The sequence below is a fragment of the Marmota marmota genome, unplaced genomic scaffold (assembly GCF_001458135.2).
Source record: "Marmota marmota marmota unplaced genomic scaffold, marMar, whole genome shotgun sequence".
Classification (NCBI taxonomy): Eukaryota; Metazoa; Chordata; class Mammalia; order Rodentia; family Sciuridae; genus Marmota; species Marmota marmota.
The window spans coordinates 1,999,141-2,014,237 of record NW_026000081.1 but is presented as its reverse complement, the minus strand read 5'-3'; the positions used below and the strand labels follow the sequence as shown (position 1 = coordinate 2,014,237).

The 15,097-nt window shown below is 42.7% G+C and overlaps 2 protein-coding genes and 1 non-coding gene across 5 annotated transcripts in view; 1 reads left to right on the top strand and 2 right to left on the bottom strand.

Annotated features, from left to right (window-relative positions):
• Elapor1 (endosome-lysosome associated apoptosis and autophagy regulator 1) overlaps positions 1–1,036 on the bottom strand; it is an 84,695-nt gene extending 83,659 nt beyond the window's left edge. Inside the window, exon 1 of one of the 3 annotated variants that reach the window (XM_048815103.1) lies at positions 523–1,036. In XM_048815103.1, the coding sequence (XP_048671060.1) occupies positions 523–675 (153 nt within the window). In that variant the 5' untranslated portion in view covers positions 676–1,036. The remainder of the gene's footprint in view (positions 1–522) is intronic. The other 2 variants (XM_048815102.1, XM_015505121.2) reach the window with 2 other exon arrangements.
• A 689-nt stretch (positions 1,037–1,725) lies between these two features.
• On the top strand, positions 1,726–7,766 carry Cfap276 (cilia and flagella associated protein 276). The gene is made up of 5 exons (XM_015505130.2): positions 1,726–1,917; positions 5,761–5,877; positions 6,537–6,652; positions 7,108–7,229; positions 7,632–7,766. The coding sequence occupies exons 1-5, from the start codon at positions 1,837–1,839 to the stop codon at positions 7,700–7,702; spliced, it is 507 nt and encodes a 168-aa protein (XP_015360616.1). The 5' UTR covers positions 1,726–1,836; the 3' UTR covers positions 7,703–7,766.
• Positions 7,767–14,092: 6,326 nt separating this feature from the next.
• LOC125620349 lies at positions 14,093–14,499 on the bottom strand. The gene has a single exon (XR_007351951.1). It is a non-coding gene; the product is annotated as a small Cajal body-specific RNA 2 (non-coding RNA).
• Between the last annotated feature and the right edge of the window lie 598 nt (positions 14,500–15,097).

Here is a 15,097-nt window from a genome sequence, read left to right as displayed (position 1 = left end):
CCACGGTCCCTCTCAAACATCTCTCACCTTCACATCCACCTTTCAAAGTATGATTAAACCACAAAATTACTACTTCAGTCCACTACTTTCCCCCCACACCCCTCTCTAACTCCTTTCTTATTCCACTAGCTGCCTTTCCTCTTTCTATTTTGCCTCAATGTACATAATCTTTTGTTTTCGACCACTTTACAGGCAACTTCACCCCATCTGGAAAACAATTCATGTTTTCTTGCTCACTCATTCTGAGTCCAGGGACCCTGGTCACTCCACTTCTTGGAGCTGGGCCCTTTGTCGTTGATCTCAGCACCCCAAGCTGTGTGAGGGTGATCTATTTTCGTGAGTCCTCCAGTGGGCTGGCCTCCCCATGATGCCAGCCTGCTGCTCTTCCCTCCCCCATGCCTCATCCCCAAAGAAATCTAAACTCTGTGGTCTACTGAAACTGTGCCTGGGTCCCCAAGGTCTCTGCCTGGATCCAGGATCTTTCTAAGCAAAAGTGGGGTCGGGTTGAGAGGTGGACAGTACCTCTTTGCAGGCGTGAAGCTCCTGTCCGGTTCCCTGGGTCACCTGGAAGGCGGTCCCAGCCCAGAGCAGCAGCCACAGAAGCCGGAATGTGCGCCTCTCAGTTCTTCCTCTGCCTCTGGCAGAGGGATGGTGGCTGTGACCGGGCTCAGCCATAGCGTTGTCCTGAGCGAGCGGCAGTTGCGGCTCAGGTGCTGCGGCGGCTGCTTCGCTAGCAGAAGGCGGAAAGAAAAGGGGAGGGAGGTAGACAGGGGGAGGATGCAAGGGGCTGGGCTCGCTTCAGTCACCTCCCTGCGGCTACGCGAAGGCCGCCCATCCTTCCTCCTCCCTCCGTCCTCTCCTCCTATCCACGTCGCCTTGACAACCGCATCCTCTCTCGCTCAGCGCGGGTGGGGCAGGGACCACGCGCGCCTCTGCCGCTCACCTGCCGGTCTCCATGACAACCGCCGCCGCTGGCACGAGCGGGATGAGAATGCACGCGCGCGGGCACGCCACCAGCCCAACAGGCTGGCGCAGGGCTCGCGTAAACCACGCGATAGAAAACATCCTCCAAGCCACCGCCAACGATTCCCGTTTTCTACAGCCCTTCCGGGACAGGGGCTATTTCTGAGTAACTTTAGTCTTGCAAACGTGGCATGTGAAACCATAGAAGGTTGAGACGCCATCTCTACCTTCCAAAAGACATCTCCCAAAAGACTGGCCCCAATACCTATGACCTACTGCAAAAACCACTTCTGGGGATCTTTCATCCACCCGTCCTTGTATTTACAATCGACTCTTTGAGCAACCCTGAGGTTTGCACAGTTAGACCGAGTACAAGCAAGGAGTTTGCCTTAGCCGGCAATTTTCCAAGCACCACACGTGGGCTCTTGGGTCCCTTGACATCACTAATTGTCTCGCTGTTTTGAAAATAAGAAGCCATTTATTAAGTGAGAGGGAGAAGGAAACTTCTGGGTCATCTTTTAGGGCTTCTTTCCGCAACTGACATCTTTTGCAGAAGTCCTATACGGAGAGATACCGGCGTTCCTCAACTGAGGCTCAGGAGGGCAGATCTAGGATAGGGCTCCCAGGCAGCTCCGCGACGGCCCCTTTCCTAGGCATTCCCAGCAGCTTCCCCTCTAAGGGCCTCCCAAGTTCAGCCGCCAGGTGGCGCCTCTCTCGAAGGAATTCATCTCAGTCATAGATGGAGGAGCAGTTGCCGGGCAACCGAAACTGGGCGTTCCAAACAATTGGGACCCGGGATCCTCCGCGAGCAAGACTGTACTGCATTTGCTCCGGTTCCCATCCTAATAAGAGCTTCTCACTCAACTTTTAAGCATGCCTCCCACCCGGGACTCTTTCCAACAACCTACATTAGATAACGACGACTCCCGCTTGGGAAAACTGCCGGCTTCTAAGGTACAATGCGTATGCAAAGGCTTCCAAAGTTTCTTGCGCCAACTCCCAGTAGGGTTGCCGAAAGTCTGTTGATGTGAGGGGCAGAGATGGTAACATGAAGAACTCTGGTGAGGCCACTGAGTTCGGTACCAGAGAAAGCGGTTCTGGCCTTGTCTCCTGGTCCCCACGTTCAGGTTGGCTGACATTTTGAAAGTGCCATTGAGCAGAGGGAAGGACGGTTCTAGTCTAGAGGAACAAGGAGTTATTGCAGCTCAAAGTAGGGATTAGTACAAATAATTGGGGCTCAGGTTCCACCAAGCTACCCTCTTCCCTTGTTTGGAAAGCTGTTCTCTGAGGAGAAATGATATAGGAAGTAGGAGAGAGTTCTCTGAAAGACACCAGGTTGTGCTTCCTACTTCTGTCTTCACAGTCTCTGTCTTCTGGTTAATGCCAGAATATGTCTGTGTGTACATGTGTGTAGCATGATGTGGTCAGTGATCTGGGAATTTAGAGGATCTTTTCTGGGAGAAGTGTTTGGGCTATTTGAAGAGGTGAAAAGGTAATTAAATGGTAACTTAGGCTTAATGACAATATCAAAGAACTTCCTCTTATCCAACATTTATTAAATACCAGATGTGTAAGGTACTCTGATAAATACTTAGTGCATATAGATAAACTAGATAGAGCTTTTGCTCTCAAGAAACTCTAGAAGAAAAGAGATCAGCAACAGCAAAAATGCTTGCACAATGACATGTATTGTGACAGAGTTATATGTAAGGTACCCAGACAACCAGTAACTTGAAAGAACACTTTCCAGAGCAGGTGAATTTTGACATCCAATTATGAGTTAGTTGGGCTGGTGAAGGAGTAGATAGAATGTTAATCAGAAGGAAAGAAACAAGAATCGGGCATTCAAGGAAAAGAAAGTATCAGATGTATATATGGAAAGGAGAGAGAGGTTGGCCTGTTTAGGGAACATCATAGTCTGTAAGAGCTGAAGTACCCGTGTGAAATGGAAGCATCGAGTGATCAGTGCTGGGGAAGTGACCTTGGTGGTTTGAGTACTGTGAACACAATGCTAATTGATTGGGATTTCATCCTCGATGTGTGGGAGTCACGGGGGGGATTTTAAAGCACTGGAGTGATACAATCAGATGGTGTTTTAGAAAACACATGTGACAGTGGATTGGGTAGAACTGGACTGAGACAAGAGGAATCAGCTAGAAAGCAGGGTCAGCGACTTCCATGAGGAAAAACAGTGGACCTACATCACTGTAGCAGTGATGTAGGGGGTGGCCATAAGGTGCAGATTTGAGGAAGATGTAAAGGATATGATGGATAGGGCTTGGTGGCTGACTGGATATGGGTCCAAGGAAAGGAGGCCAATCTAAGATAACTCCTAGGTTCTGATAGTTTGTTACCATTCACTGAAATGAGGTGTCCTAAGGAAACAGGTTTGGAGAGAAAGATTGAGGCAATTGTATAGATGTTGTTTTTCTGGTGCCTATGGAACATTTTTGTTGAGATTAGTTGTAGGCAACAGGATTGAGAGTTCTGGACTGAAGATGTAATTGGGAGACACAGTATCTATATGGTAGTTGAAACCATGGGAGAGAATCAACTCATCCAGTGAATGTGAGAAAAAGAAAAGCAGACACTAGACCTTGGAGAATACCACTGTGTCTAGGCCAGAGAGAGGGAAACTGAGACATAGAAGCCATAAGCAAACCAAGAGGAGCTGAACTCACAGGATGGAGAGAACATTTGAGAAAATTCAGAGTTGTCGTGCCAGAAACCACAGTAATCAATTAAAATGAGGAAGGATTCTCCTGATCTAGCCATAAAGATCCTTGATCACCAAGAGCAGTTTCAGTGGGTGCTGGAGGCAGAAGCCAGACTGCATGGGACAGCAGAGGGGATGGGAATGGGGAGGAAGTGAAGGTAGTCATCTTCTTGAAGAAGTCTGGCTCTGTAGAGAAGATGGAGCATGATATGGTAGCTGGAGCATGATAAAGGAATGGGAGGCAAGATGGAAGAGAAGGGGCCAAGTGCAGTGGCATACAACTGTAATCCGAACAGCTAGGAGGCTGAGACAGGAGAATCACAAGTTCAAAACCAGCCTCAGCAATGTAGCGTGAGATCCTGAACAACTTAGCAAGACTCTGTCTCAAAATAAAAAATAAAACTAGCTGGGTTTTAGTCGTTAAGTGTCCCTGGGTTCAATCCCTGTACAGGGTGGGGGGCGGGGGAAGATGCAAGTGGTACAGGTCTCTGAAGCACACACACAGGGAAGGTCTGGGTCCAGGGAGGCTACTCTTGAGTAAAATGGGCTCCCTTTCCCTGTGAAGGAAGGAAAGTGAATACGTAGGTGGCCTTTGTGCTTGACAGACTCAACTTTCTCAGTGAAAGGCAATCTCATTCTTAGGCTGATAAGAGATGACAAGCCTCGTGCAGACTTCAAAGAGAGTGGGAGGAAAGCTGCCCAAACGCACAGCAAGGGATATCTGAGCCTATTCTTGCATATTTTATATTTGCTGGGTTTTTTTTCATTTCAGTTTTCATCTGTCAATGATAGGACAGGGCTCAATACTACTGTTCAATTAAGGTCTAACTGAGCTAAGTCAAACAACTCTTTGCCGAATTGAGGGGAATAAAGGTTACAACATTGGATATAAGTTGAATGTTTCTAATCCACTGTAGTTATACTCACTGGAATTCAGTCATTGATTCATCCAGTATCATTTTTCGAATACCATCTGTTAGGTCACTGTGCTAGATCCTGGATATACAGTGGTGAAAAATATGGCATTTTATATGTAATGAAGAAATCAACTTGTGATTTACACATTCATGCTTGTGGGGCTTATTTAAAGTACTATTGTTCAACGGGTTTTTTTTCTGACATGCCTTCAATCAATATGTGTTATTCAGCTTTCCATCACTGTGACAAAAAAATAACTGACAAGAACAACTCAGGGGAGGAAATTTATATTTTGGCTCATGGTTTCAGAGGTTCAGTCCATGGTTGACTAACTCTATTGCTCTGGACCTGAGGTAAGTCAGAACATCATGGCAGAAGGGTATGGTGGGGGAAAACTTCTCAGCTCATGGCAGCCAGAGAGCAGCAGAGGGACAGTAAAGAGCCAGGGACAAGATATAATTGCCAAACTGCGCCTCCAGAGACTCCTTCCTCCAGCTTGCCTACAGTTACCACCCAGCAGTCCATCCAAATTGTTAATCCATCAGATTAACCCACTGATGAGGTCACAGCTCTCGTAATCCAATCTTGTCAACTCTGAACACTGCTGCATGAGCTTTTTGAGGGACATACCTAGATCCAAACCTAACACAATGAATGACACATCCTTGCTTACTGAAAGCTTTTCTCACCTACTTAAATGTTGCACTCCTGATTTTGCCCCAGATTGCTTCTCATGGCACCTTCCCCACTCCCAGCTATAATACTATGCAATCCTCAAGAGCTGGCTCTCCCTTTTGGTCAGACTTCTTGCAGGCTTCAACTACTGAGGCATACAGACAAACCCTGATCTTTATTACTTTGTTCTAAGCTCTCCTCCCAAGTTGCACACTTCTGATTTCCTGCCAAATGAATTAGCAGTCTCACTTTTTCTTCAAACTCAGGACGCCAAAACCTGAGCTCATCATTTTCCCTACCTATTCCCTACTCTTTACCCAGCCCTATCCCATTTCACTCCTTTCTCTGTATTCCTGGCCCATTTCTTCCAGTTCTAAGAAAACCTAGGAGTCTTACCCCACATCATTCTTCTTTTTGCAGATGTCCCTGATGCTACCATATCAACAAGATTTTCTATAACTAGGCCATGGGTGTTTTCTCTTTTGCAGAAATTGCCACACAAGAACCAAACTCACCTTGATCAACAACTGGAACCCTGGAGTCGACTCAGCTCAACTCCCACAATCAACTCCATAAGGCAGGATGCCTATTTTTTTAATCCCACGGTACTTAGCATTGAAATATTACTTATCTTTCTGTCCACCTATGACTCATGAATATCCACTAATAATGCAGGTAGCCTGACCTGACTGCTTCATCATCTTTCCTATTGGCCCCAGTCTGAGATCTTACCAAATCCAAAACCAATTTATCAAGTCACAAGGCTTGGGTTTTGCTCCAGGCAGTTATCTGAAACAAGTCATTTTTACCAGATTTCTTATATTCTTTTTATTAAAACAAGAACTGAATATAAGGTCAAGTTTATTAAGCCAAATTCAAGGACAATATTGCCATGTCACCACTCCTTGAAAGTAATCATAAGGGAGACGATTTCTTTTCTTCTTCTTTCTTTTTTTTTTTTTTGTAGATGTAGATGGACAGCATGCCTTTATTTATTTTTAGGTAGGGCTAAGGATTGAACCCAGTGCCTCATACGTGCTAGGCAAGCATTCTGCCACTGAGCTACAGCCCCAGCCCAAGGGAGACAATTTCATATTGACAAATTAGGAAGTCATCATGCACGACAATTTAGTGTCATAAGGAGTTGGTAGATTTCAGGCCCAACATTATATTTCTGGGGAATAGTCACGAACACAATAGAACTTGGCTAAAATGGAGGCACAGGTGACCAAGTTAACCCTGGGGGAACTGACTTCCCCTGTAGATACCAAAGGATGACCTGGATTTCCGCTTAACCACCTTGTATGACCACCACAGTGGGGCATTCAAGAACAAAAGTGAGATCCTGTTACACCAGGAGACTATCCAGGACACCCACAAGTAAGTGGTAGAAACCCTCTTTGGTAGATTGCCATCCAGTTATACAACGTGAAATGTCACTGATAGCTACCAATTTGTGCACAAAGTTCTCTGTTTTTACATCTATCTGTACTTTCTGTATTTTAATTGTCTAAAATGAACAGAAACCATCCAAGATTGTACTCATCTGTATAAATGAGCAAAACTTTTCATTAATTCCAAAGGGAAAAAAGACGCTTTGTCTACTTTAAAAAAATTATTTTTTGTAGTTGAAGACGGACAGAATACCTTTATTTTATTTATTTTTATGTGGTGCTAAGGATCGAACCCAGTGCCTCACACATGCTAGGCAAGTGCTCTACCACTGAGCTACAGCCCCAGCCCTGTCTACTTTACTTTTGAGGTCTTGGCAATTATCTTTTTCTCCTCATCTTTCTCTGATTACTCTCCTTTGTTTGCCCCACACCATCTTCTAGAACCAAGTGCCTGTCTGGGGAATGTTTACCCCTTCCTGCTCCACCCCCCATCACTTCCTGGACCATCAGACACTGGATTAATCCTAAGAAGGAATGTATCCACAGCGTCCAGGGATCCATAGGTGAGGGTTAGAAAATTGAGTGGGCAGATGAGATAGTGCAAGTCTTCCTGAATGGACCCAAGAATCAGATTTGAGGCTAATGGCTGGCAGGGAAGATCAGGGATTACTGAGGGTCTTGGAAAGCAGTGATTAAATTGGTAAATATCACACTAATACCAGGGGACATGTTGACTGTAGAGCTAGGAAATTTATTCAATTTTTCAGAGACTCTCAGGTGAGCCTCTCAGGTGAGCCTTAGGTTTAAGCAATAAACATTTTCAGCAGGGAAGACACCTGGGAGTAGAACTATACCTCCCGTCAGTCCTTCATATGCCAGTTTTCCAGCTATTGTGAAAAATCTATAGTTCCCATAATGTACTGCTGATTAAAAATTCAAGCTCATCCCTCTTCTCTTTTCTCCAGTGTCTCCTCATACAGCAGCCACCAATGGCGGTTACTCCCGAAAGAATGATGGTGGTTTCTTCTCCACCTAGTGTTGTCAGTGGACTGTGGACATCCTGCCATCTATTTCCATTAAATAGATTTGTGCAAAATGAAGCATGAAATGTCCGTTACTTATAACTGTGAGGTGCCTCTTGTCTGCTCTTAAAACATGGGACAGAAATTTCCCAACTCCTAGAAAGTAATCCTATTGGGTATATTTGCAATTTGGAATTAGTCTTGCTGAAGAGATAAAGATTTAGACTACAACAACATTGTTTTTGGCCGGACACAGGTATTCACATTTTGCAAATTGAAGTTAATCTAACCATTAAGAGCTATCCACTCAACATTTCTTGCAAATCTTTGAGGAAACAAAACTTAGCCCACTCTCTTGAGGATCTTATGGAACACTGTAATTTTAGAGCTCTAAGTAGCATTAATATTTCTGCTAAGGTCATACTTTATACATTCAGACTTCTTGGGTTTAGTCATCTGCTAGATTCTACTTTTCTTGGAAGGTTCCATCTCCTTGGTTCTGGCTACTTGCCATTATCCAATCTCTAACGCTGCTTCTGTCTCCTTGCCTGGTAGCCAACTCCCTTTCCTTGTCAATTTGTGCTATAATATATAACTTGTGTTTACTTTTATAACATCATTCAAAACTCTGACTGGGGATATAGCTCAATTAGTAGAGCTCACATGTACAAGACCCTGGGTTTAGTCCCTAGCACCACACACCAAAAAAAAAAAAAAAAAAAAAATCTGGTGTTTGGGTTTGAAGGTGTCTAAAAAATAATCCTTTAGTGTGGTTTCTAAAATTATAAGTCACTCCCAAGAACCTTCTGTGTTCATAAAGACTGGACAAGAAATGGCCCAAGGATCTTTTAAAATATTGCGTAATATTCATTTTTAAAAATAGGTGTTTTTTTTTTTTAAGTTAAAAGCTAATCGTGCATTACAGAAAAAATAAAAACACAAAGAACAAAGTCATCCAGTCACAAGCAACTTAGCTAGACTTGTCCCTCCAGGTTGTACATGTACATACACATATCCCATGTTGTGTGACTAAGATTGTAGTGTGTGTATCATGCTTTTCCACACATCATGAATATTCACCAATTTAAAATCCCAAAGCTACATGAGTATTCTTGATAACCAAGAACATAACACTAATTGTCTAATTGTCTGACAATGTATGCATTAATTCAGTTGTGAAAGGGTTTCTTCCAGGTACTCAGATATAGTCCTTAAACCAAACTTTCCATTGGGACCTTCTATTTAGATAGTATTTGCTGGCACATGGCAATATTAAATTTCAGTTCTCATTATTTAAAATAGCTAAAGTTGGTAGAGAAGGGTGACTCCTTGGATAATCAATCACCTGATGTGCAGTTAACAGATTATATTACCACTGGAGATGTAGCTCAGTGACAGAATGTTTGCCTAGCATGTGTAAGGCACTGGGTTTGATCCTCAGCACAAAAACAGAATTTATTACTATTGTCCATGTTGAAGCTTTTAAAAATACAGACCCTGATAAGGCCAAGATGGCCACCTCCAGCTTAGTACCCATGTGAGGCCAATGAATGGTCCTTGAAATCATCTCCTTAAAAGCCGCCTAGCCCTCATTCTTGAGCTAGGCGTGCTGTTGAGAGTTCAGAGCAATGGCAGTTCTCTTGGGGGGGGTGGGGGGGTAGAGCTTGTGGGGCTGGATTTCCGTGGCCTCTGGGTGTTCCAGGATTAATCTGTATGAGGCTCACCCTTCTGCTCTGGAAAGTGGTTCATGGTTGGAATATATGACACAATTGGGGTTCTGGGAAACTGAAAAATTTCACTCTAAATGTAGGCCCTGTATGGTGGGGGGGGGAGAGGAGGAGGAGGAGGAGGAGGAGGAGGAGGAAAGACTGGAAGAAGAATGAATGGATTGCAACATTGTACCTGAAAGAAGAAATCATTGGAAATCTAATGTTGATATCAGGCAAAACCCTTAACAAATATATCTGCTATCTCTATATACACTTTAACAGACATGGGGAGTATGGGTAGAAGGAAGGTTGGAATTTGTGGAAAAGGCACATCAATCACCATGGAAAACAACAGGACTTCTATAAGGAAAGTAATAAAATGGGCTTCTTTGGAAAAAAATAAATATAAAAATAAAGCCTTCTGGCTGGAACCACCATCTTCCAGTAATTCACCAAAATGACAAACAAAGGTAAAGAGGAGAGGAACCTGATATATTTGTTCTCTAGGCCTTTTAGAAAACATGGAGTTGTTCCTTTGGCCACATATATGCAAATCTACGGGAAGGGTGATATTGTAGACATTAAAGGGAATGGGTGCTGTTTAAAAAGGAATATTCCACAAATGTAAGTAATAATGGCAAAACTGAGAGAGTCTACAATGTTACCCACCATGCTGTTGGCATTGTTGTGAATAATCAAGTTAAGGGCAAGATTCCTGCCAACAGAATTAATGTACATATTGAGCATATTAAGCACCCCGAGAGCCAGGACAGCTTCCTGAAACGTGAAGGAAAATGATCAGAAAAAGAAGGAATCTAAAGAGAAAGGTAACTGGATTCAGCTGCAGCACCAGCCTGCTCCATCTAGAGAAGCACATTTTGTGAGAACAAAAGGAGCATGGACTGCTGGAACCTATTCCCTATGAATTCCTGACATAATAAATGTAAAAATAAATTAATAAAAGCCTATGGACTATAAAAATAGATAGATTGATCCCACCCAGCACAGCTGCTTGGGAGGCTGAGGCAAGAGGATCCTGAATTCAAAGCCAGCCTCAACAACTCAGTGAGATACTGTCTCTAAATACAATATTTTAAAATGGGATAGGGATGTGACTCAGTGGTTAAGCACTCTGGGCTCAATCCCCAGTACCATAAATAAATAAATAAATAGATAGATAGATACATACATACATACATTCATAAAATATAGATCCCTACCAAGCATTAAAAGAATACTAATCCTTTTTTAAAAAAATTATTCTTAAATTATTCCAAAAAACTAAAAAGGAAGGAATTCTTCCAAACTCGTTTTACAAAATCAGACAAGGACACAACAAACAAAGCTATAGACCAATATCCCTGATAAACATACATGTAAAAATCTTCAACAAAATACTAGCAAATAGGGGCTGGGTTTGTGGCTGGGGGCTGGAGTTGTAGCTCAGCGTTAGAGTGCTCATCTAGCACATTTGAGGCCCTGGGTTCGATCCTCAGCACCACATAAAAATAAATAAACAAAATAAAGGTATTGTATACAACTAAGAAATAAATATTTAAAAAATACTAGCAAATAGAATCCAATAGCACATTAAAAAGTTTATTCACTACATATAAATCAATAAACATGATACACTATGTCAACAGAATGAAGGATAAAAATCATGTGATCATCTCAATAAATACAGAAAAAGCATGTGACAAAATTCAACATCCCTTCCTGATAAAACCTCTGACCAGGTGTGGAAGGAAAATACCTCAGCATAGTAAAGTCCATATATAACAAGTGTCATTGTATGAACACAACACAATGCTATGTGTAGAAAACCCCAAATACTCCACCAAAGAACTACTAGAATTAATGAACAAGTTTAATAAAGTTGTAGAATTCAAAATCAAAATACATAAATCAGTGGTGTTTCCATGCCAATAGTGAATAATCCAAAAAAAATCAAGAAAGCAATTCCATTTACAGTAACTAAAAAACAAGGGGCTGGGGATGTGGTTCAATGATAGAGGGCTTGTTTGGCACACCTGAGGCCCTTGGTTCAATCCCCAGTACCACAAAAACAAAACTAAAACCAAGGGATAAATTTTAACCCATGAGGTGAAAAAATCTCTAAAATAAGAAAAAAAAAAAAAAAATGGTTGACATCCTGGGTTCTTGAATTGGAAGAATCAATATTGTTAAAATGTTCATACTGCCCAATGCAATCTACAAATTCATTGCAACCCTTACCAAAATAACACTGACATCCTTCATGGAACTAAAAAAATCCTAAATTTTTTATAGAATAACAAATAAAACCTACCATCACCACCACCACCAACAACAAAAAACCCAACCAGCTAGCCAAAGCAACATTGAGCAAAAAGAACAAAGTGGGAGACATTTCACTACCTGACTTTAAAATACACTGTGAAGCTGCAGTAACCAACAATGGTATTGGCATTAAAAAAAAAAAAAAAAACCAATGGAACAGAACAGAGAACCTAGAAGTAAACTCACACACTACAACCAACTGACCTTTGACAAAGATGCTAAGAAAATGCTTTAGGGAAAGGACAGTCTCAAGTGGTGTTAGAAAATTGGATATACACACAGAGAAAGAAATTGGATCCCTTTCAACACAAACACACATCAACTCAAGATGGATTAAAGATTTAAATGGAAGACATGAAATTACTTGAAGAAAACTGGGGAACTACTTCAGGATATTGGAATAAACAAGGATTATTTTGCGGGAGCGGGTACTGATGATTGAACCCAGGATGCTGTACTACAGAGCTACATCTCAGTCCTTCCTGAGACAGGGTCTAAGTTGCTGAGGCTATCCTTGAACTTCTGATCCTGCTGCCTCAGTCTCCAAGTCACTGGGATTACAGGCATGTGCCACTGCAGCCAGTTTGGACAAGGATTTTTTAAATAAGACCCCCAAAACACAGGAAACAAAGCAAAAAGACAAACAAATGGGATTATGTCAAACTGAAAAGCTTCTGCAGAGAAGAAACAACCAACATAGTAGTGAAGGAAAACAACCTACAGAATGGGAGAAAATATTTGCAAGCTATAGAGACATTCATATCCAGAATATGTAAGGAACTCAAAAAACAAAAAATAAAAAATGCACAATATACTTAAATAGATAATTATCAAAAGACAATCCAACAGGTATTAATAAGTTCAAAATCATCAGATAAATGCAAATTAAAACCACAATGAAATATCATCTCACTCCAGTTAAAATGGCAATTATCAAAAAGACTAAGATAACAAGTGCTGGTGAGGATGTGGAGAAAAGGGAACACTGATGGTATAATGTAAATTAGTATGGCCATTATGGAAAACAGTAAGGGAGGTACTCAAAAAATTAAAAATAGAACTACCATATGATTCAGCAATCCCACTAATAGGTATACATCCAAAGGAAATAAAACCAGTATGTTAAAGAAACATCTTCGCTCCCATGTTTGTTGCTGCATTATTCATAAGGGCAAGAAATTCCAACAACTGATGTCCACTAATGGATGAATGGATAAAGAAAATGTGATATACAAATATGGAATACTGTACAGCCATAAAGAGTGAAATCCTGTCACTTGCAACATCACAGATGGAATTGGAAGGCATTCAGTGAAATAAGCCAGGCACAGAAAGGCAAATACACACCATCTCGTTCATATTAAAAAAAAAAAAAAAAGTTGCTTTCATAGTAGGAATAAAATGTGGTTTCTTTATGCTGGTGAGTACAGTTGGGGATCCCAAGGCCAGTCTCAGAAACTTAGCTAGACATTAAGCAATTTAGACTGTCTTAAAAAAAAAAAAAAAAAGCGGGCTGGGGATGTAGCTCGGTGGTTAAGTCTGGATTCAATGCCAGAGAGAAGAAACACAAATGTTGAATGTCTTCATCATAAAGATACTTTTTCCAGACAGAAATATTTACCTAAAGTGTATATTATATAATGTATGCATGCACTGAAACATTACATGGTACTTCATAAATATGTACAATTTTTCTGTGTAAATTTTTAAAAATTGCAGGGCGCAGTGGTAATCTCAGCAGCTCAGGAGACTGAAGCAGGAGTTCACAGCCAACCTCGGTAACAACGAGGCGCTGAGTAACTCAGTGAGACCCTGTCTCTAAATAAAATATAAAATAGGGCTGGGATGGGCTCAGTGGTTGAGTGTTCCGGAGTTCAATCCCTGGTGGAAAAAAAAAATAAAGTTTTAAATGCTTTAAAAAAATTCCTAGATTTCTATTCTAATTCGTTAAATTCTGGGCAAATCCCTGGAATGTGTATTCCTGTAAGTTTAATGTGTACCTTAGCGGCAGAGACTGTAGGGTGCCTTTAGCTCTGGGGGCACCAGCGTGGGTACCACAGTCAAAAAAGAAGCCTATTGGGGGGACTGGGTTTGTGGCTCACCTAGTATGCGTGAGGCACTGGGTTCAATTCTCAGCATCACATAAAAATGAAATAAAGATATTTTAAAAAGAAGAAGAGGGGGGGGGGGAGAGAGAAGCCTATCCTAAAAGGAAAAAAAGGGAAGGCCTCGGTCACCTTCCAGCCCGAGGCAGGGAAACCGCTCTCGGCCCATTCACTCTCCGCCTCCGCACGTCAGCGGCCCCAGCCACAGATCGGTAACGTGCTTGCCCCAACGTCCTGAAGCTCGGTGGCCGGTGACTGTGGCCTGGGCTCAGATCAGAATCGCCTCGATAATCACTGGCCCGGGACAGGCCCGGCCTCGTCTATCTGATCAATTCATCACTTCTGAGCACCGGGCCCATTGGACCAGCTCCGGGACCTCAGGGACCGCGGCGCTGCCGCCGCCCAAAGGGCCTCACTGCACAGCGCCCGGAGGAGGGGGCTTCGCAGGAGGAGAGCTTTTCATTTCGGGGCGGCCCGGCAGGGCTGGGGTCACGACCCGATCAAATAAGATCAAGGTGTAGGCGGGGGGAGGGGCGCAGGTGGGGTACACGCACTCGCCTTGCACGCTCCACGCACACACACTCGAGCGTCCATTCGCTCACTGGGCCCACACGCACCTTCCACACAACACAACACGCAGTCGCCTCAGCCCAAGCCGCTCTCCCTCCCGTGAGGCAGCGGAAGTCCGCACCCTCTTTTAAACCTTCCGGCGCCGCCGCCGCGGAGGATTCTGGGAGAAGCCACCCACCATAGGCTGGTGACTGCCTAGCACAATCTTGTCCAGGACGCGTCCTGCTGCCCTCGTGTGGCTTGGAGGCCTTAGGGAGAGGAGACTGAGTTAATACTGAATGGTGGTTGTCTTTTGATCTTTATATTAATTCATATAAACCTTCATATGCACATCTATAGTTTTCTTTTATCTCGACTTTATTTTTGTCTTAAATTTTAAAATATTGAGTATAAGATGATTCAATGTCAGATTTTTAGGTGAATGGTTCACTTTGCACGGACAGAGTGACCGATGGTCACCACCAAGAAGAGCATCAGCTGCTCCAAGAGTTCTTCTAAGGGAGAAGGCAAGCATCTTTCACGACAGAAAAGGTGAGGAATCGAGTTTTCATTTAAAAAATATTTTTAGTGGTTGATGGACACAATATCTTTATTTTACTTATTTTTATGTGGTTCTAAGAATCGAACCCAGTACTGGGCCACAACCACAGCCCTAGATTTGTTTTTCTTGATACATATTTTGAGTAATGGGGACCAAAACCAG